Below are 21,347 nucleotides of genomic sequence, written 5' to 3'. Positions count from 1 at the left end.
TCTAACAGCCGCAAAAATATCTAGAAAACACACACATACTATGATACAATATTATTCGCGTAGAAAGTTTCTTAATTTTTGGTCATAATTTCATTAGCTTGATCGATAGAAAGTTTAGCGTTCAAGTTCTTGTCGGTTGGCACCTTGTAAATGTAAGATCTGATAATTCTTGGATCACTCTTCAAAATTTTGCCGAGTTCTCTTTGAGTAACAGGGGAGGCATCAAACAACATGGTGAAATAACTGCCTTGAAAATGTCTCTGCTGGTCTTTTTTAATCAATTTTGGCAAATATCTTGGACCCAACGATACTACTCTTCTGACAATCCCTCTATTGTTAATGATCAATTTACCAAGGGTATTGGAGACGGCTTTGGCATCTTCGTGGACGGCTTTGCTGTGTATATGTGTCTGGGTACGGGCAATCGCAAGAAGTTCGTAAAGCATTGTAAGTTTTTTTTGTCTGATTTCAATAAGTTCTCAATCAATCTCAATATTGACAACCTTTGAAATTGAAAATTTCCTTTTTTTTTTTTTTTCCCTCTCACAAAGTTTGTCGATTACCCTGATTAAAAATATCATCCATTTGAGGTGCGTGTATCAGTAATTGTGCATAGCTCATTTCCAACATGGAAGAAGAAAATATTATTTACCGCCGCTTTGATGGGTAAATCAGTATTCGAGAAATTTAATAGTGGTTGGATTTCCTCCGGATACATCGCCAGAAATTAAGAGCATTTTTAGATTCTGAACTTTATACTACATCAACCTGTCCTAACACCTTGCAGTGGAAAATCCAACTTGATATAAAAAGCTATATCTATTACCCCAATAACAAAAAACAATATATCTGGAATTAATCTTGGTAAGAATGAACATAAAAATACAAACCGGAAAGCAATAAAAAGCAAAAAATATAAAGCAAAAAATATAAAGCAAAAAAAAATATAGCAAAAAAAATAACAACATCATTTACCGGCTTCCATCATAAAACTGAAGATACTGCCCATATCAACGAATCTTCTAGCCGAATTATTAAGGTATTTATCAACAATACTTCGGCAGAGATGGAAGAATTCTTTGTTTTGCTCTGCCAAAATGGAAACCTGGCTATCGGTGATTGGGTCTGGTTTCACAGCACCAACGGAATAGATTTGTTTCAAAGAGTTCTTTTTCATTTTCTCAACATCGAAGATTGTGCTGAAGTACATCAATTGACGATACAACTCTTGGTCACTATACTTATACCTCATTAGACCATCACAAGAAGCACTAAGACATTTACGGCCATAAACGCTCATTTGTCTAGTAGTAATTTCACAAGATGGATCATCACAAATCAACCAGGAGGAGTAATATAACGAAATGAAAGATCTTATCTGTCTTTCTAATTGAGAAGTGATTCTCAAAGTAGACATAGTCTTATTACAATGCTTGCACATAACACCACCAGAGCCAATCTTGTAATCAAATGAAGGAACAATACCACCGTATCTGAACTTCGACCCACATGAACATTGAAGCTCCAAGAATTTCGAGTATTTATATCTTTCTTCATCAGAAATAGTAGACTCGAAAGGTTGAAGACCATTGACGGAGGTTCTGTTACTAGCATTGTGTCTCTCATATTTTCTCCCATCTAGTCCCAAGCAATTGGCCAATCTAACCATATCAATACCTGGGTAGGTTTGCAACAATCTTTCCAATGGATTGAATAACTGTTTCTCAAGATAGTATTTAGGATCTGGTGTCAAATTGGAATTCTTACCAAGAACCTCTTGCAAAGATCTTGCTCTTTCAGCAGGACTTCCTTCTTCACCAGAACAGATAATATAAGTAATAACACTTCCAGCTTTGACGATTTTACCTTGTTTTCTTAATCTCAAAGCAACTTGAACTTGTGGCATACTTTTACCACCTGGATAATTCTTAGGGTCCTTAGATAATCTCGTATTGATCTTGAATTTTTCTGGTCTGATTTTATTATTCTTGATGTCAGAGGTCAAGGCTTCCAAATGATCATAAATTTCTGACAAAACTTCTTCGGAATCTTGATCAGATAAAATTTTATTCAAAATGAAATTCGAAGTCTCCTTAGTCAACGGAGAATATTCCCTTCTCTTCAAATCCAAACCTTTAACCTCGAGGGTCTCGGTGAATTTCCCATCGCCAGCTGGAACAACATTGACAGCAGCATACTTCTTTTTAGAATGCAACAAGATGCTCTTAAACACATTATCAAGACCCAACTCCAAAATCGTGTGCTTGCCATTGATAAGTTGTTGGAACTTTGCTGCAGCCTCGATGGCTTCATTATAGTCTAATGTACCAGTTTCAATCATTAAAGAATCGGTATCACCATAAATGGTATGCAAATCAATAGTTTCTGCCATTTTCCTGGTTTCCATCAAGATTTCTCTACCTTTAGCAGTCACTAACATTGCCAAGGCTTTAGCATAAAATCTACTCTTCTCAAAACCTAAATAACCGTACAAAGAGTTGGCCTGCAACTTCAATGCTAACTGCTTGATATCGAATGATGATTTCTCGGCAGAACTGAGCTTTGGATCTTTCAAAAGTTTCTTAACTTCACGACGACGGCTAACCAAAGAATTCAATAACTTGGGCAAGATACCTTGAGGAACATCAACACTTGGGTAAGCGGGCAAATCATCTTCCCTTTGAGTCTTATTGAACTCTTCCCTGTCAATAGTGGTAAAACAAATGTTAAATTCTTGGATAATACTTGGGTACAAGGAATTGAAATCCATCACAACAATGAATGTTTTGTGTAAACCAACTTCTGGCTCCAACACCAAACCACCTTTATACTGAGCTTTTCTATTAGAGGTTGTATGTTTTTCGTCATCATCATTATCACGAGAATCCTCTTTAGATTCAATGATCTTGTTCTTGTTCTGTGAGGCCCAACTTTCTTTATCCGGAACAATGTAATTATCTCTTGTAAATTCATGTAATAAAAAGAACTCACTTCTACCAGATCTGGTACCACCTAAAGTATGTGACCAAGCATTACCAGCAATGGTGGTCAAAGTTCTTGATAGAGACAAAATTTGTAATTGGAATGCGATTTCTACTGAAATATTGCAGCGATTTAAGACGTCTTTTAAAACTGAAAGTAATGCATTAGCGTCTTCAGAAAATTGCGACTGATTTAAATTAATATCCGCATTAAACAATTTCTTTTTGCACACCAAATCATACATTTCAGATAATTCCCAACTTTGGCACTTCAACGTAACAGATTTACCCAATTCGTTAGAAATATCACAAATCAATCTACCTTGGAAAATCTCTTTGAGTTTCATATTATTCATCAAAGAATTTCCTGAATTGTTACGAGACATTCTCGTCAATCTTTCAGGCCAAACTTTTCTGTTTCTTCTTCCGAAATTTGACCACGTTGGAACCTTCAATTCATGCATTCGATGAATCAAAATATCCAAAGAGGAACTTTCCAAGTTATGACCCACAAAAAAATCTGGATCGTGGTTCTTTATCAATGCACACAAACAATTGATCAATGTTTTCTCAGTAGGGAAAGTTCGAACGTTAAGTCCTAGTTTCTTTGAAGCTTTGTCCAATCCAGGAGGGAAACTGGATTTCAAAATACCAACTGGTCTGACCAAAGTAACGGATGATACTGGTTTAGTATCTGGAGAGATATGATCAATATTAACATTTGAAAAATTTGAAATGGAGACTGCAGCAACCTCCTGAGTATTCGTTTTTTCATTGAATATTGGTTGAACATGCAAACTTAAACAATTGAAAACTGGAGATTCTAGCGATTTATCATCGATCGGCTTAATAAATTTTGGAGCGCTGACACAAACCTCAATGTCACAATGCGAAGTATTGGTCAAAGATTGAAAATCTCCATTTGAAACTTCCAACCAACATGGACCCATGATGTTTCTTTGTAAGATAAACGATTCAAAAATATTGGTACTGGTACCAAAAACCTTGGAGAACGTGTCACCTTCTAAATCCGATGGTAAATTCAATGTCTTATTTTTTGCAGTTTGATAAGGCATTAATACTTTCAAGTATTCAGTTTCTTTGGGTATATCAGGAAGTTCAAACGCATACTTCTTAGTTTCTGGCTTTGCCTTGATACTATTCAAACCATACTTATCCATGATCAAAGGAACAATCTCATCGTGTATATCTTCGGGAGTCACTTCTGATGGTTCACCTTTGTCCTTGGCTTCTTCGCCATCTTCCTCATCTTCTTCATCAACTCTTCTAGTTTTTCTTGGTAAAAAGAATAATTCTTTTTCAATACCATTGACTTGCAAAATATTGGAAACATAAGCACCACTATTAGTTTTAATTTTACCAAACAATAGCAATGAGTTATCAGCTTCCGCATAGTCCATCCAATACATCTTGAAATTGCCATTTTCATCTAGAACTTCATCAGCGGTAGCACGCCCGCGAGATTGCAGCGAGAAGGAGCTGAAAGAATCAGATTTCGTTGGGGAATCTGGTACACGTTCATCTTCTTCATCTTCCGCAATCATTTTCTTGACTTTTACTTCTTTCTTAGCCTGAATGTTCACAGATCTATCAATGTTATTTGCGGTACGCCTTGGTCTTCTGGTAACAACAATATCATCATCATCATCATCATCATCATCCTCGTCCTCTTTGGGTTCAATATCTATACTTGGTTCCAGAGGTTCTGTTTTAACTTCAATTGTCGATATTTTGGTGGCTATGTTCTCTTTATTCGAATCTATGTCTTCCATGGCGACATCCGGAGTTTCATTCTGGACTTCTTCAATTTCCTTGATTTCACTATCAACTTCCAAGTACTTTTCTTTGGGTTTAATGGTCTTGGTTCTTTTCAAGAAGCTAGATGAACTAAGTTCGATATCATCATCATCTACTTTTACTTGTTTCTTAGAAAGAAGTGTGGATGCTGGTGACGACGTACGTTTCAATTTTCTGGTTTTCTTTGGAACATCTAAATCAAAATCAAATAAGATATCCTCGACGTTCACACGATCCTTTCTCTTACTTTTATTACTGCTTGTTAACGAGCTGCTTGGCTTAAAAAATTTATTGATAGGAACATTCTTCTTTTGATTTTGTGCCAGTTTACCACTTTCTAATTCGTTTCCTTCTTCATCACCGGAATAATCAGCACCTCTTCCTCGACTTCCGTTTCCACCCCAATTGTCATTACCGTCATCAACATATTCATTACCATCATCACCAACAACAAAGTCTTCTTTGAGTAACTGATCTCTCTTTCTCTTCCTGTAATCATCTTCCTCGATTTCTTCATAAATGCTATCGTACTTTGGTGCCTCGTAGACAGAAGAGATGGAAACTCCTCCTTCTCTTGCCTTTCTGAGGGCAGCAAGTTTATCTCGTTTGCTCATTAGTTCTAAAATTTTATGTAGATTTAATTTTTCAGCAATTCTGTGCTGTTTGATAATGATATGAAGCTCAGAAAGAGAGATCAAGGAAAAGAAAAAAAATCGAGGAATAATGTCGCGTACTTTTTCAAAAAAAAAAAAATTCTAAAAAAAAAAAAAAAACACGCGTCAGCTGCATCTTGTGCTTTTCGCACGCTTATCACCAATATTGAACTAATTTATTAGTCAAACTCCTTACAAAATTCCTGGCCTAAAAGAAGCGCTATCAAACTACTAATATACATCCTGTTTCTATACAATAATACTACAAAGAATCAAATCTGTGACGGCGTCGCTCCTTTTCTTCTCTCTAATCTTCTCTTACCAAGGAATCTTCCGTTACCTTTCTGTTTATCCAAAGCTAACTCGCCTGTAACCCCCTTGAGGTAGTCTGGCAAAGGGATGTCCTCCTTCAAGTAATACATCTTCCAATTTCTGGCCTTATCCTTTAACTGTACTTGATTTCTATCCTTGAGTGCTTCGGAAATTGTACCGTCCATACCATACATAGAAAGAATACCAGCCCAATGAGCACCTTTAGTCTTGAGACCCTCGCGTAGCGCGTGCTCTTCTTCTGGGGTCCATAGTCTACGGACAGATTTGCCACCAGGCCCTGCTGTAGTCTTCCGGGGCTTCTTTCTTACTGGCTCCCTAGTTAGCTGAGTGGCGACGATATCTGGCATACTAGCACCATTTTGCATGGTTGGCGTCAATATTTCACTAGAAGTTCTCTTATTAGATAAATCAGAAACGGAGTTGCTGCTAGTCGGTTCTTTGTTTGTTTCATCGTCAGTTCCGTTGGAAATTGCGACCGGAGTGTCTGCTCCAGCATTAGAGCCAGTAGCAGAAGTCGCACCCGACGGAGAATCAGCCCTCTTTGTTGTATCGCCAGAGGCTTCAGTTGTTGAAGGTTCATTTGATGATCTGGTAACACTATTGCGGCTGTTCAAGTTAGCTAGCATAGCAGAAGTGGTCATGTTTCCATTTAATCGGTTATTATAAATACTGGAGAATGTACTACCAGTAACATGTTCACTATTGGCATCCCACAAAGTCTTGTTGGGCGAAATGGTGCGACGCTTTCTCCCATAAAGAATAAAGCCGAGATTAGTCTTCATATAGTCCAACAACTTCTTCACAAATGAATCAAAACTGTATCTCTCAATCAAGTCCTCAATTGAGCTGATGTTTCTGAGGTTTCCTTTTCTTGACTTACATCTGCTGACAAAATCCAATTCTATCGACGATAGATGTTTCAATTGACGACGCGACAAAAGATTTTGTTCGATATTATCTGGGAATAAATGCTCCAAGTCAGCTTCGGCAACTTCTTTAGATTCATGGGCCATTACCGCAGAAATATAGGCCTGGGTTTTCAATTCCAAATACAATGAAGCTTGTGGCTTTGTTAGACGGCCAGCAATACCATAACCTGTCACATTACTCACGATATCATCCATTGAATCCTTTTTCACATTTACCAAATAATTAGAAGTGTCATTGGGACAAAAAACTTCCAAAAAGTTTTCGTCTAATGAAACAAACTCCATTTCAATGGAATTCACAACACCACAAATAAAAGTTGCCAAATTCGCTTTTCTTATACTGTTGTCAAAGATTTCTTCTCGACCGCTCACAAATAATGGGGCAGTTTCACCATTTTTCCAAAATCCCGGGGCAACATCTTCAATACCAATAAAGTCCTTTTCTGTTCTGGTGTAAACACTTCTTGCGATAGAAAATAATCTGACTAAAGCTTGGAAAGATTCTGCATCAGGTGATAATTCGGCCTCAATCACATTCTCTGGATTTTCAGGGTCCTCTATCGTCATAGGCTGAGTATAGGCCACGATATCTTCGTATGAGGAACTGACATATATTCTTAACAACTGCGTGGCCAAATTATCAAGAATAGGAAGAGAGTTCACACTTAATTGGGTTTCGAATGGCCAGTCATTTGGTGCTGTAATAATCAAAGGCAAAGCTGCTAATTGCGCTTGATTGGCAGAAACATACGGTATTGTTGAAACTTCCCTAATTTTTTCAAGGACTGATAAGCCTCGGGTGAGAGAGGTTGCAGCTTCATTGGAAGACTCTTCAATTTCCTTTGATGGTTGTTGTTCATTATTTTGATCTTCAGTAGTTAAGGAGTCAGCTCGCCGCGGCTGACCTTCTTCTAATGGTGACGGCGCTACATTTTTATCCGCTATATGTTCCTGATCCCGCTGCCGTTCATCATCGCTTGTTGCTGTGATTTCTTCCAAGATCCTACTCGGATCGGTTGTGATGGTTGGAGGTGTTGTATTTTCAGCAGCATCAGATTCCTTTTCCACTTGCATCGGTACTGCTTCAGGTTCCACTTGAGCTTGGTTTTCTTCAACTACTTCAGCAGTTGTCATATCAGTCGATTTATCATCATTTTCTTTGCTCTTTTCTTGTTGACTGTGTATAGATGTAATTTCTTGGATATCGGAATCATTTTCCCCTATCTCTTCGGTGTCTGGCTTTTCATTCTCCGTTGATTCCTGTGGAAAAATATCAGCACGAAACTGATTTAAAGCATTCATGACCGCATTATTCAAAGTCTCTCCCTCATTGTTATTAACTGAAGTAGCCTCAATGTTCTGATCCTGATCGTCTTTTTCTGATGTGACATTATTATCAGATAGTTGCTTATCATCATTCGTACTATCCTTGGTTAAAGCTGCAGTACCCAAAGACTCGGCAAGAGATTGTTGAATAGTTGCTTCGAGAGTCTGTTGCCATGAAGTTGCATCTTCTTGATTGTTATTGTCTTGATCATCATTACTGTTTTTGTCAACAAGCTCAACATCCTGTCCATTATTTTCTTGACCATGCTCTTCATTGGCTTCGTTGTCTTCTGTTTCCTTATGGGTCTGGAGGAGGAAATCTAACAATCTTTCATCAGCAGGAGCCAAGTCCGGTTGCTTCTCGCTATCAGCATTGTCATTATTTTCTTCGTTTGGTGATGAAGACGATGCTTGGATCGCGTTATGATCAAGGGCTTCGTTATTATTGACATCGATTCCCTCATTATTCTCAGGACGATCCTGGTTGTCAGACATAGTATCAGACTAATTATCAGATCTGTTTTTGTTATTATTATATTTCTAATCTCAAAAATCCAGATATCAGAAGCATTTCATAAAATAGATTACTTTGTTTATGTCTTTTTAATTTTTTTTTTTTTTTTTGTTCTTGCATATCCGATACGGGTATCGCATTGATGATGAAAACAACCGCACCGGAGAGTCTTGCGATGAGGGCGGCTGGAGGTGTGTGGGTGTGCTGGAGGTCATAATGTAACAGTGATGGATGAGCAGGAATGAAACGAGCAGGGACGTTTTCTGTCTACATCGTCATTCGCCATTTGAATCATCGGGAGTGAGTGAGGTCATAGAAAAAGTTAAACTACCAGAATGCAGGTATTTGAATGGGCGTTCGGGAAGCGTTTGACTCCTCAAGAACGGTTGAGAAAGAACCAGAGAGCTTTGGAAAGAACACAAAGGGAGTTGAAGAGAGAGAAGCAAAAATTAGAGAAGCAAGAAAAGTCACTTATTTCTGAGATAAAGAAGTCTGCTAAGAGTGGAAGTGTGTCTGCTGCCAAAATCCAGGCCAAGGACTTGATTAGAACTAAAAAGTATATTGAGAAATTCAATGCGATGTCAACTCAATTGCAAGCCATCTCGCTTAGAATCCAGACCGTTAGAAGTAATGAAGCCATGACCCAGTCAATGAAGGAGGCGACAAAGTTACTTGGAGGTATGAACAGGTCAATGAATTTACCTCAGCTAGCTAAAATCGCCATGGAATTTGAAAAGCAAAATGATGTGATGGATCAGCGCCAGGAAATGATGGACGATGCCATTGATGATGCCATGGGAGAAGATGAGTTGGATGACGAAGAAGCTGATGAAATTGTCAATAAGGTTTTGGATGAAATTGGAGTGGACTTGAATCAAAATTTGAATAATACCCCAGAAGGGATATCCAGCGGGAAGGTTAACGTTGCGGAATCCAGAATGGCAGAGGCTATCGGCAGTGATGGTGGTATTGGAGGAGGAAGCGATGAGGATGATTTGCAGGCTAGATTGGATGGCTTGAAGAGATAATTTAAGGAGGGTATGATTGTTTTGTTTTATTATTAATTTTTTCATCTGTTCATTGTTTTTTCAAGTTAAAAATCTTGAAACTTTTGTAAATTACGCAGTGTCATTTATGGTCAGACCATTTGTTCGTTTTCATTTAATCTTTGTTCATTTATTTTTTCCTTTTTTTTCTACATTATAAACTTATAATTTTTCAGGCGTTTACTTTCCATCAACGTAAAGTCATAATATATATTGATCTAAATTCTGATAATAAAATACTATTACATCTATTTACCACCAACCTTTGAATCTGGATAGACTATCGTAGCGTTACTGACAGTGGAACCCCAAACAAGAGGACCAATGTGAGGTTGAATATTCCATTCTAACCTAACCACGGCTTCTCTTCCTCTAAAAGTCTTTTCAACGTCCCAAACATTATATTTCGATCTTTGATTTTTCAATTCTAAGTTAGCATCTTCCTTTGAAGTGACGATTTTATCCCAATAAGTCACTTTGTTGCTGGCTTGAGAGTTTTTACCTGGGTATTCAGCAGTCAAGTACACAAACACTTGCTTGGTGTTCCAGTTGAACAACGGGGACAAATCTGCATCAATATCAAAAGTCAATTTGGTATTTTCTTTTGGTTTCTTATTCATTGATCCAAATGAGCGACTGGATTTGAAATGGCTCTTAATCGAGATATTGTCAACCGTTGCAGGAACCGACGAGGCTCCGTCGAAATATAGCTGGTAATAGAAGGTGGCGACAACAGCAACGGCCACGTAAATGGCATATGTGAGCGCTGTATTAGAAAGTGTCTGGAATCTTTGGGTTATTGAGAACATATTATTGTTGTGAATATGATCTTTAAGGGTTAATGAATGCTTTGGATTGCAATTTCCACCCACGTATGTGTTGAGATGAACAATTGTTCCCTTAAAAGGGGAAAAAAAAACAAAAAGTGAGGTCAGAAAGAACCAACCTGTTGGGGTGGTTAGAACACCCTGTGTGCTGTCATAATTCTTGGGGCTCAGTCAACCTTGTTGGTGGGCGGGCTCTTCTTCTGTTTATTCTTATTAGCTGTTTGTACTCTGGTATTTCTCCATTTTAGTTTGACGGTATCAGTTATTGATTTTGGATCGTTTCTTGCTGCTTGTAACCTGATCTTCAAAATATCGATGTTGCGTCCAGGCAAAAAAGAAATAGAAGAAGGGTCGGAGAGCGGAGTTTGAAAAGGTAAAACAAAAGAGAGTTATCAATAGATAGAGAAATAGAAACTCCTAACCATAGCAGAAGAATCACATTTCTTCTGTCAAAAACACTTTATTTTTCCCTGAGAAGTGGAAAGTACAAGATTCCCAGGCGCGGGTTGTTCCGACTGCGTTTAGCAATTATTCGGGCATCAACTTTTTCTAGTGAGGAAAATTTTTTTTTTGCTTCGCGATGAGCTAGATCGCCATACTGATTAATAAAAAACCAGAGATAGTGTCAATATAGCAGAAATATGTCAGGAAGAGTTAGAAAGGGTCAATACTATAATCCTAGGGATAAAAAAAGTATGTTTCCCTTATTACTTTCCAGGTTTTTTTGTTTTTTTTTCTTAGAAATTTTAGAGGTCGCTGCAGGTGTGTGTGTGGGATGACCAAGGGATATTTAACTAACATTATAATCACAGGAAAGGAAATCGAAAAGTCTTTAGTTCATAAGTCTAATTTAAGAAAGAAATACTTTAAACTTCTTGAAAAAGAAGGCCAGAAGGTACCGGAAAAGAAGACCAAAGCCGAAAGAAACAATGAAGTGAAGAATGATGCTGTTGAAGATGAGTACGACTCTGAAGCTGATAAAGACTTTGAAGAAGAAAAGGAAGAGTCAAAATACAGAAAGTCAAGATATGAGCCGACCAGACAGTTGACTTACGAAGAGAGATCTGAACTTATCAAACAAAGAAGAACCGCTAAGCGTGAAGAAGCGATGGAAAATATTAGAACACAGCGAAAAATTATTGCCCAAAAAAACCAAGATAGAGAGAAGAAGAAAAGACTGTTCAATAAGAAGACAAAGAAAGGTCAACCGTCTTTTGCCCCAAGAATAAACAACCTTCTTGACAAGATTAAGAAAGATGTTGCTGAAAATTAGTTAGGGGATGACAGGTAATGTTAGAAAAATTTAAACTTGAGCGTCTTTGTGTCTTTTGCTACAGAAAACTGTGCTATAGAATGTGTTTTTATTTTAACTCTTCTTTTATTACAAATCCAGGATAATTACTAGTATACAAAAAAAAAAAAAGAAAAAAAGAAAAAAAAAAGAGAGATATAAAAGATAACACAATATAAAACAGGTCGCATAGTTAAACAAAAAGCGGAGAAGGAGTGCACGCCAACCATCAACGTGTAAAAACAAGTGAAATAACATGAAAAAAAGTAAAGAAAAGGTTAGAAGGTAAAATAGAATAAAAAATACTCATAGACAAACTGAATCATTTGATATATGATGAAACCGGGCACTGGCTGGTAACAAGAGACACACACACACCATTGCCCTGTAAAAACCGTTCAAAAAAAAAAAAATCTTGGTATTTGGTTTAATTAAGCTTGGAGCCTTTTTTCTTTTCGACCTTCAATAACAAAGCCTTGTTGATGTGTGGAAGGACACCACCAAACGCGATGGTGGCTTTAATTAAAGTATCTAATTCTTCATCACCTCTGATTGCCAACTGCAAATGTCTCGGGGTGATTCTCTTGACTTTTAAATCTTTAGCGGCATTACCTGCCAATTCCAAAACTTCGGCCGTCAAATATTCCAAGACGGCAGTCAAATAAATAGCAGCTTGGGAGAAGGGTTAGTATCAAATAACTGGGACATAATGTAGTAAACAGACAATAATGAAAAAATAAAAGTAAAAGTGAAAATAAAATGATTGTGGACCACCACGAAAATCTTGCTTACCTTTGGCTCCTACACGGATTTTGTTTTGGGCTCTCTTTTTCAAAAATCTCTTGACTCTACCCACTGGGAATTGTAGACCTGCTTTGGCAGAGTGGGAAGTGAACTGGTGCAACCCACCGTCTTTGGCTCCTGATTTGCCTTTACCACCATGTACTTTTCCAGACATGATAATACTGATTGATTTGTTTATTAGTTGTCTGTTGAAAATATCCAAGAGAAAGAGGAGAGGAAAAAACAAAAGAAAAAAACGCGTCGAGAAAAGAAGAAGAAAAAAAGTAAACAATCTCACTGCATCTGCTAGTCAACAACAGATTACACCAGCAATAACCGCAACCCTCGCTATGTGATACAAGTTCTTCCACTTCTTTGGCGATATCTCTGGTGTTTCATCCTATTTTGCACTAATACTGTCAAAAAACCATTAACAATTCAGTAAAATCATGCTCTCCATGGTTAATTGCCGGGTAATCCATCTATCAGCGGTAGTAGCCAGCTAGTGTTTTTGATTCTTAGCGATGATCGAAATCTGTCAACGGTATCAACAATTGGTACTTATTGCCCATGGAAATACGGTCATGATAACGGCATTTTTCATATTTAATAGAAAAGGAGATATCCTAATCTCCAAGCTATTTAGAGACAATATCCGTCACAACATTGCCGAAGTCTTCAGAATCCAAGTGATTTCCAGCAATGAAATTAGATCTCCAATCCTAACCTTGGGGTCGACAACATTCCTCCACATCAAAAGTAATGGCCTCTGGTTCGTGGCTGTTGCCAGGTCTAACCAAGACGCATCAATAATCTTTGAGTTTCTCAACAAGTTTAGACAATTGTTGGAGACTTCACTTTGTGGCCACAGAAAAAATAGTGCCAACAGTAGTGACGGAAGCAGAGTAAATGATGTGGCCAAAAACGTCAGCCACTACATTAATGCAGTATCCACCAGTGATGGCCACCTTTGTGAAGATGACATAACTAACAACTTTACCGTGGTTTATGAATTGCTCGATCAAGCCATTGAGTTTGGGTATCCCCAAAATATGGAATTCGGAGTGTTACAAAGATTCCTCTCCACCCCAGTTTATGGCTCTAGCAACAGTGGCAGTTCATTGATTAGCAAAGTTACCAGTCCAAATCTTCTAAGATCGCCCGATTTGAATCGTCATAATACTGCAGCTACTTCAGAAGATTTGCAATTTGTTGGGGACGTTGGGTGGAGAAGACCGGGGATCAAATACAGAAAAAATGAAATATTTTTGTGGGTCAACGAAGAAATTAATGTTTTGATGAATGCCAACGGAACTGTTCTACAATCTTATGTCAATGGTAATATTCAAATGAAGACCAAATTGACAGGGATGCCGGTGTGCCGTTTTGGGTTGAATGACAGTTTGATTATGAACGAAACAAAATCGGGAAACCCCTTAGAACATTACGACGTGCCAAACACTGCTGCAATTCCAAAAGCAGCTTCTGATAAAGTGGTTCTTGAAGATTGTAAATTCCATCAATGTGTGGAGCTTGATAAATTTGATTCTGATAGATTGATCCATTTCGTTCCTCCTGATGATGAATTCGAACTAATGAAATACAGATGTACTGAGAATATTAACTTACCATTCCTCATATCGCCACAAATACAAGAATCGGGAAAGACATTATTCAACTTCAATATTTCCATGAAATCTCTCTTCCCTCCAAAATTATTTGCAACGAATGTGGTGATCAAAATTCCAGTACCTCCTGGATCGATCAAGGCCAATTTGGAATCAACTGGTGGTAAAGCTAGGTTTTCTACAGAAGAATGTGCTGTTATTTGGAAGCTCAACAAAGTCACTGGCCAAGACCAATTGGTTTTACAAGGCAGTGTTGATATTGTCCCTGGAAGTGTCACTAAAACAACTCAATCAGATACCACTTTGTCGCCTACATTAAATGATTTCAAGTCGCCTATCTTGTCCCAAAACGCACTAGGCTGGTCTAGGCCGCCGATATTAGTTTCCTTCAACTTGGATATGTTTTCAGCTTCTGGGTTGGTAGTACGGTATTTGAAAGTGCAGGAGAAATCAAACTATACAACTATGAAATTCATAAAGTATATCACCCAAGCTGGCACATACGAAATTAGATACTAATATATGTCTACTTACTCCTCCATATTTTTGATACCTGTTCTGCATGTACTGAAAGATGCAATATACCAAAAGTGGCGATAATTGAGATCAGATCACGTGTATTGGCTTGTTTTTTTTTTTTTATCGTTGTTTGTTTATTTACATTTCATTGATTTGTTTTTATTTTACTTTTTATTTACTCTGTGCAATAACCAAAGATATACTATTTATTAAAAGGGAGCGCGCCAATCATATAATACTAGCCCTACTATGGAATCGGATGAGCTGGCCAATATCAATGTGGTCGTGAGATGTCGCGGCCGAAATCGACAAGAAATCCAAGCGAAATCACCAGTAGTAGTCAAGATCCCTACCAACTTTGATGAAGGCGTACCGACAGAGATATCTATCAACACCAGTAATGAAACAGGTATATCTGCAGATATTTCATCGAAAACATTCACAGTTGACAAGGTATACGGTACAGAAACAGATCAATCGCTGTTTTTCCAAGGGACTGCTGAACCACTATTTAAGGAGTTTCTAAAAGGTTACAATTGCACAATGTTTGCCTATGGTCAAACAGGTACTGGAAAAACCTATACAATGCATGGCGATGAGAAAATTGATGTCAGAACAGGCTCTTTCAGTCCCCAAGCTGGGATCATACCAAGAATATTATACACATTGTTTGATACTTTGGCAGTATTGCAAGGTACCGATTTTATCATCAAATGCTCATTTTTGGAGTTATATAATGAAGAACTCCGAGATTTATTTGCCGTGGATGACTCAAAGAAGCTCAGGATCTTCGAGCATAATGGAAATAATAACAACAATAATGTCATCAATAAGAATGCAATAATGACCCAGAACTTGGAAGAGGTTATACTACGGGATGCTGAACATGGAATGAGATTACTACAAGGAGGTATCAATAAAAGACAAGTTGCCGCTACCAGATTAAATGATGTATCCAGTAGATCACATACAATTTTCACAATTAATTTATTCAAGCAAGCAACAACATCCGGAAATGGGCAACGAGAATTCAGAATATCGAAGTTCAACTTAGTAGACTTAGCAGGATCTGAAAATATCGGTAGATCTGGGGCTGTCAATCAACGAGCAAGGGAAGCTGGCTCAATTAATCAAAGCTTGTTGACTTTAGGAAGAGTTATAAATGGTCTTGTCGATAATGATAAGCATATTCCTTATCGAGAATCCAAGCTAACCAGATTACTTCAAGATTCTATTGGTGGCAAAACAAAGACAATTTTAGTTGCCAATATTTCACCAGCTAAGATCAATTGTGAAGAAACTCTAAGTACCCTTCAATATGCCAGTAAGGCCAAGAATATTCAAAACAAGCCACAAATCGGAACTTTAGTTTTGAAAAACATCTTAGTCAAAGACTTGAGCGTGGAATTAGCCAGAATTAAAGCTGATTTAAACGCTAGTCGTCTCAAGAACGGAATATTTGTTGAAGAATCAAATTACCGTGAATTAAAACTGGATATTGATAATTTGCGTACTGAGAACAATGAATACATGTCCAAAAATGAAGCTTTACAGAGGCAAGTGAAATCATTACAACAGCAGCTAGATGAAAATAATGAAAGAATATTCAAAAAGAACGAAGAACTTGCGCACACAAATTCAATAATCAATGATTTACATGATAAAATTAATAGACAGTCAGCTAATCACAAAAACTTAATGAACAATTCTAGCAAATTCAAGTCGATTATTGAAATGATGAATGAAAACATTTTCTATTTAATAAACAATGAAAGGCAACTAAAGGAAAAATTGCAAACTTTGATTAGTGAACAGATGCAAGCTGAAAACAAAAAGTTACAGAACTCCATAACAAAACTTTTGCAGCTTGACAGTAGTGGCTTGACCGGCCAGTTCCAGTTTGTGAAAAACAAGATCCATGAAGAATTTGAGGAACTAGAAGCGCATACAAAACAATTCTCTGTGAAAGTGGCAAACCTTTTTATTTCAAAACTCCCAGATGTTTGCATCGAAGTCAAAAATAAATTGGATGAAATCAGAGAAGCTAATTCAGATATTCAATTAACAATTGATGGCAATTTCAGATCCATAAAAGAATTAGTTAACGGATTTGATATTATCGGTAATGAAATTAATGCTGATGAAATTTCACAATCGTTAACCAAAGGCTATGAAACCCAAATAGAAGAAGAACTAAAAGCTCAAGAATCTGTGTTGCTCAAGAATGTCATTTCAATGGTTCAAGAACACAACAAGAAACAACGGGAGGAACTTGTTTCCAAACTCATCAATAAGAATAAAGAAACTATTTCTTCCAGCATCATCAAGATGAATCTCAACAATGATGGTCTTAGAAAATCCGCACAATCAAAAATTTATGGACTCACTCAATCGATTGATGAAGCGATTATTGGTACCAACACCAAGATCGATCTCTTGTCAAAGCATCTATCCACGACTATTGATTCCACTAGTAATGATCAGTTAGAATTTCAATCAGAATTGATAAAGCTTAATTCTAGGGCTATAATTTCTGCTAGTGAAGAAAGTCACAACTCAGGAAATTCCTATGAGAATTTGCTCACGAATATGGAACATAAGATCTTAAATGACTATAAAGTGGTTAGTGAGGAATCAACTAAATTATCAGCCACCTCAAAACAAGTGGACTGTCAAATATCTGACATCAATTGTGACATCATTCTTGAAGATCAAGAAAATAAACAATCAGTTTTTTTACCCAATGACACGAACACCATTCAAAAAATGATTGATGATTTTACCCAGGAGAAAAATAAAATCAGTAGGGACTCCTTGCCTACTGGCAAGACACCCAAATTGACAAACGGGACTTTTGAAAACAGTGGATTTTTCTTTGATGGTGCTAACAAAAGTCATGTAGTTTATACTCCAAACAGGTCGCCATCCAAGCGAGTCATTTCAGACCTCAAGAAGCATTGCTCCAATTTTGAAGATTTAATGAATTTGGATCTGAAGAATTTAACTTTGGAAGCCAATGAAAATCAAATTATGAAAGATGTGGATGACTCGATGAATGATGATAATGCCTCTTTGTCTGACTCCCGTATTTTGAGAGATATTACACAGAAAATCGGAAGATTGGATAAATCGGCTAAGTCAAACGGTGATAATATTATCAACAAAACATTTGAAAGTGGCCCCAAGCCGACGCTCCTTAAATCGGCTAGAATGACGCTACATCCTAGAACAGATTCATTTTTAGGTATCGATAATGATTCGCAATCAAAATCAACAGCTAAGCGGTCAAGAAGTACTGATTTCATCACTAATCGTGTTGTGAAGCAACAGCCAGGCTCTCGAAAGTTTAGAGCTTCGCTACCAAAGAAAAGGGTACTTAGATGAATGGTCAATTATACAACACCACACACACTCTCCTCCTCCCTCTTCCTGTTTCTGCTAGAAATATTGGAAATTAATTATTCTTTTTTTTTTTTTCTTTTACTTAATTTGTCTTTGGATTTGGTGGTTCTTTTTTTTTCTTTTAATTTGTGTATTATCTTTCAATTTTTGTATTACTACATTTTTTTTTTTTCGTGAAATTTTGGTCTTTTCAGCTAATAGATAATGGTTAATGATTGATTTGTTTGTTCTTTTTTTTTTGTTATTCTCGGTTACTTGTTTTATTATATATAACAGCATACTGTAATAGGGGGTTCAAAAACCCCAATAACCCCAAATTTTATTGTGTATGGCATGTGATTATATTATCCAGAAAATTCTTTTTTTTTTAATCGCATTACAAGTGAACCTCTTCTAGCGAGATCGTTTGTATTTCCTAGATGAGAACCGACAAAGAATAAGAAAAATGGTATGTTTTCTTGTGTGCTTTAATTTTTGAAATAAACGCGTTATGTTTACAATCCCTTTTATTGATATACTAACATGTTTATTGGTAGGCAGACAAACTTAGAGACAAGCAGCAGTATGAGTTGATGAAATCCAAGCACATTGGGATCGGAGATCCCGACACCTCGAAGGCCGAATGGATCACCAATGTGAAAAGAGACACATACTCTAGTATGGCGGCACATCATGGATTAGCCGAGTACTATTCTATTGGGGTCAATGAACCAATGCAACTCAGTAAGATGAAGTTCATTGATAAGATGGTGCAGCCCTATGGACCTATTGAAAAAAGAAAATGAATGAATGATGATGATGAGAGTGAAGGGAAAAGGAAGAAATAAGGAATAAATTAATGGGTGAATTATATTCTTCTTTATACAGGTGCTGGCCAATGCTCCTCTTAAGAGAAATCATGGTAGAGAAAATATGCAAAGACGCTAGTAAGTTCTTTGTGCCTCTTGATTTAGGCGTCCCTTATGGATGAGGATAAAGGTAATTAATGATGCTGTGTTTATCATATTAAAGCTTATTTTCTTTTTTTGAATTGCTATCAATAAGTATAGAACAAATGAAACAATGTTCTGCTAAGTTTTATTGGTGTGCCTTTTACATTAGGACTTACTCATTGCAGAAAGAATACCAATTACTCTGATTAATGATCAGTACAAATGGAATTGGGTACTATATAATATATAGTACATAAAGTATATTTTCTTCTTTAAAAAGATTGATTCTAGAAACCCTACATGGAAAAATGGTCAACAAGTAGAATATCTTTTAATTCAAAATCCATTTTTCCTTTATGAAGAACTGCTATAATATGAAAAAATCGAACTTGTGGTGCCTGAGGTCTTCAATTTTTTTTCTTTTCATTTTTTTTTTTGGTTATGGTTCAGTTAATTTAATATTGTTGATTTTCCAGTGTTTTAACTTGTAGCAAAAAATCTCGATTACTTAAAGCCACGTTAGACAAGAGTACACATAATTACTTGTATGAGAATTCTTGGATATAAGTTTCTCTTTATTTTTTTGTGCCTCTCTCTTTTAGCAATAATAATATTATTCTATAATTTTCTTGCGTGTCTAAATTAATGGGTAGTTGTTGTCTCAAGGATGGGAGCGATAATTTCTGCGATTTTCCCGTCTGCATTAGACGAGGACGCAAGTTCCCCAACATGAATCTCTAGACGGCCACCACCATCCCTTGTAGAAGAATCTCGCAAGGTTGCCCTGACTGTTCTACCCCTGATTTTGATTCTATACGGGAGAGAGTCTCAAAATTACTAGACTGTTTCGCGTTTTCCATGAGATTGTCTTGTCTTAGTGGGCGGCATTTTTTTTTTTTTTTTTCTTGATTTCCAATGGGAATTTCGTCTCACCGTTGCAGACTACCTCGTCAAAGCGGTGACCATATATAAGTATATTTGGATTTCCCTTAATTTTTTTATTTTTATTCTCACTCTAATTCTAATTGTGTGTTTATCAATTGCAACTCTTGCTTACCACTGGAAACACTATCATAAGCGGTTGTTCTTCTATTCTATCGCTTTAATTCTCATTCACCCACAATTGTTTTGTGCCCACCAAAAAAATTTCTCAATCACCAATCAAAAATGTTGTCTAGTTTAGGATCAAGACTTAGCACCCTTAAACTTCAATCCATTAAACCAAGACATTATGTTGTCATCATCCTTGTGTTTTTCTTAGTTTTCTACGCCCTTCTAATCTCTTCCTCCACTACCACCACTTCCAGACCTTTCCACTTACTTGAAATCACTTTCAGCAGTGGTGATGCCTCATCTGGGGTCTACTATGCTGATGCTTTGACTGAGTTACAAGTCGACATCGGTTACTTTTCTTCTTGTATCCAAACCAATTATCTCAACAATATTGACAGCTGGACCTGTGGCACCAATGAAAAACACTTGTTACTTACCGACTCCAACTTTTCTGATTCTTCCGATGCTAATGTTGATTTGCTTAACTTATACATTGGCACTGCCCAGGAATTCAGAAAGTATTGTTTGACTCCATATGTTGTCGTTGCTGCATTGGCCGTTGCCTTTTTCACTTTGGTGATGTTTGCCTTCTCCAGTCCACAATCTTCTCCAGGGATGTACAAGTACGCCGCCATGGTTTGTTTCCTTGGATTTGCTATCACTTTGGTCGCTGCTGTTTGGCAAGAAACTAACATCTTAACCGCCACACACCTTATGAAAACCATGGTAGACAGCTACTACGAAATCTCTATTAGCTACAATATTATTGCCCGTGTCTTCGTATGGATGGGTGTTGGCTTAATGTTGATTGCCACCGGTTTGTTGGCCTTCTTGGCTGTGATTGGTACTTTGATCAGAGACATCGCCGAAGAAGTCTTTGACGAAGAAAAAATGTGAACTATTTTGCATCATCTATCATTCATCCCTTTTTCCCTTCAGTGTACATTATTATTATCATCATTTTTTCTAATTTTCATTAATCATTATCATAAATGATCTGTTTATGCTACTTCTTCTTTAGTTTGGAAATTGACCCCTTATTCACATTAACCACACATACCATTTTGCTCTTGACGACTACTGGCTAATGCTCCAATTCCCCTATATTATTATTATTGCTTCTATTGCACCATCACCATCTACTGATACATTACAAAATCACTTCAACTCCATCAAACAATTTCCCAATGGACCTGTCATTGCATAAATAGATTTTTTTGAATTTGCATCTCATTATTATTATTTCTTTATTTCTCTAGCATCTTTTTATTGAGTATCATCTTACTGTAAAATTGTTTTTAAATACATTATT

The 21,347-nt window shown here is 36.9% G+C and overlaps 11 protein-coding genes across 11 annotated transcripts; 6 read left to right on the top strand and 5 right to left on the bottom strand. All coding sequences in view use genetic code 12, as the record gives it.

Moving 5' to 3' along the window:
• Positions 1-71: 71 nt before the first annotated feature.
• MRP17 (mitochondrial 37S ribosomal protein bS6m MRP17) lies at positions 72-446 on the bottom strand (the record flags this gene model as incomplete). Its single annotated transcript, XM_064993725.1, has 1 exon — positions 72-446. The coding sequence occupies one exon, from the start codon at positions 444-446 to the stop codon at positions 72-74; it is 375 nt and encodes a 124-aa protein (XP_064849797.1).
• Positions 447-967: 521 nt separating this feature from the next.
• On the bottom strand, positions 968-5,413 carry POL1 (DNA-directed DNA polymerase alpha catalytic subunit POL1; the record flags this gene model as incomplete). Its single annotated transcript, XM_064993724.1, has 1 exon — positions 968-5,413. The coding sequence occupies one exon, from the start codon at positions 5,411-5,413 to the stop codon at positions 968-970; it is 4,446 nt and encodes a 1,481-aa protein (XP_064849796.1).
• A 311-nt stretch (positions 5,414-5,724) lies between these two features.
• Positions 5,725-8,535, bottom strand: TBF1 (Tbf1p; the record flags this gene model as incomplete). Its single annotated transcript, XM_064993723.1, has 1 exon — positions 5,725-8,535. The coding sequence occupies one exon, from the start codon at positions 8,533-8,535 to the stop codon at positions 5,725-5,727; it is 2,811 nt and encodes a 936-aa protein (XP_064849795.1).
• A 354-nt stretch (positions 8,536-8,889) lies between these two features.
• On the top strand, positions 8,890-9,582 carry DID4 (ESCRT-III subunit protein DID4; the record flags this gene model as incomplete). The annotated part of the gene is made up of 1 exon (XM_064993722.1): positions 8,890-9,582. The coding sequence occupies one exon, from the start codon at positions 8,890-8,892 to the stop codon at positions 9,580-9,582; it is 693 nt and encodes a 230-aa protein (XP_064849794.1).
• Positions 9,583-9,848: 266 nt separating this feature from the next.
• Positions 9,849-10,409, bottom strand: SPC3 (signal peptidase complex subunit SPC3; the record flags this gene model as incomplete). The annotated part of the gene is made up of 1 exon (XM_064993721.1): positions 9,849-10,409. One exon carries the CDS (start codon positions 10,407-10,409, stop codon positions 9,849-9,851), a length of 561 nt encoding a protein of 186 aa, XP_064849793.1.
• A 659-nt stretch (positions 10,410-11,068) lies between these two features.
• DASC09_001170 (Fyv7 protein) lies at positions 11,069-11,700 on the top strand (the record flags this gene model as incomplete). The annotated part of the gene is made up of 2 exons (XM_064993720.1): positions 11,069-11,120; positions 11,240-11,700. 2 exons carry the CDS (start codon positions 11,069-11,071, stop codon positions 11,698-11,700), a joined length of 513 nt encoding a protein of 170 aa, XP_064849792.1.
• A 445-nt stretch (positions 11,701-12,145) lies between these two features.
• On the bottom strand, positions 12,146-12,676 carry HTZ1 (histone H2AZ; the record flags this gene model as incomplete). Its single annotated transcript, XM_064993719.1, has 2 exons — positions 12,146-12,390; positions 12,511-12,676. 2 exons carry the CDS (start codon positions 12,674-12,676, stop codon positions 12,146-12,148), a joined length of 411 nt encoding a protein of 136 aa, XP_064849791.1.
• Positions 12,677-13,025: 349 nt separating this feature from the next.
• APM4 (Apm4p) lies at positions 13,026-14,648 on the top strand (the record flags this gene model as incomplete). The annotated part of the gene is made up of 1 exon (XM_064993718.1): positions 13,026-14,648. One exon carries the CDS (start codon positions 13,026-13,028, stop codon positions 14,646-14,648), a length of 1,623 nt encoding a protein of 540 aa, XP_064849790.1.
• Positions 14,649-14,897: 249 nt separating this feature from the next.
• On the top strand, positions 14,898-18,032 carry CIN8 (kinesin motor protein CIN8; the record flags this gene model as incomplete). Its single annotated transcript, XM_064993717.1, has 1 exon — positions 14,898-18,032. The coding sequence occupies one exon, from the start codon at positions 14,898-14,900 to the stop codon at positions 18,030-18,032; it is 3,135 nt and encodes a 1,044-aa protein (XP_064849789.1).
• A 463-nt stretch (positions 18,033-18,495) lies between these two features.
• YSF3 (U2 snRNP complex subunit YSF3) lies at positions 18,496-18,835 on the top strand (the record flags this gene model as incomplete). The annotated part of the gene is made up of 2 exons (XM_064993716.1): positions 18,496-18,498; positions 18,587-18,835. The coding sequence occupies 2 exons, from the start codon at positions 18,496-18,498 to the stop codon at positions 18,833-18,835; spliced, it is 252 nt and encodes an 83-aa protein (XP_064849788.1).
• Positions 18,836-20,149: 1,314 nt separating this feature from the next.
• On the top strand, positions 20,150-20,932 carry DASC09_001120 (uncharacterized protein; the record flags this gene model as incomplete). The annotated part of the gene is made up of 1 exon (XM_064993715.1): positions 20,150-20,932. The coding sequence occupies one exon, from the start codon at positions 20,150-20,152 to the stop codon at positions 20,930-20,932; it is 783 nt and encodes a 260-aa protein (XP_064849787.1).
• Positions 20,933-21,347: the final 415 nt, after the last annotated feature.

The sequence above is a fragment of the Saccharomycopsis crataegensis genome, assembly GCF_037102585.1.
Source record: "Saccharomycopsis crataegensis DNA, jcf7180000000072, whole genome shotgun sequence".
Lineage (NCBI taxonomy): Eukaryota > Fungi > Ascomycota > Saccharomycetes > Ascoideales > Saccharomycopsidaceae > Saccharomycopsis > Saccharomycopsis crataegensis.
This window is presented reverse-complemented; position numbering and strand designations above follow the sequence as displayed.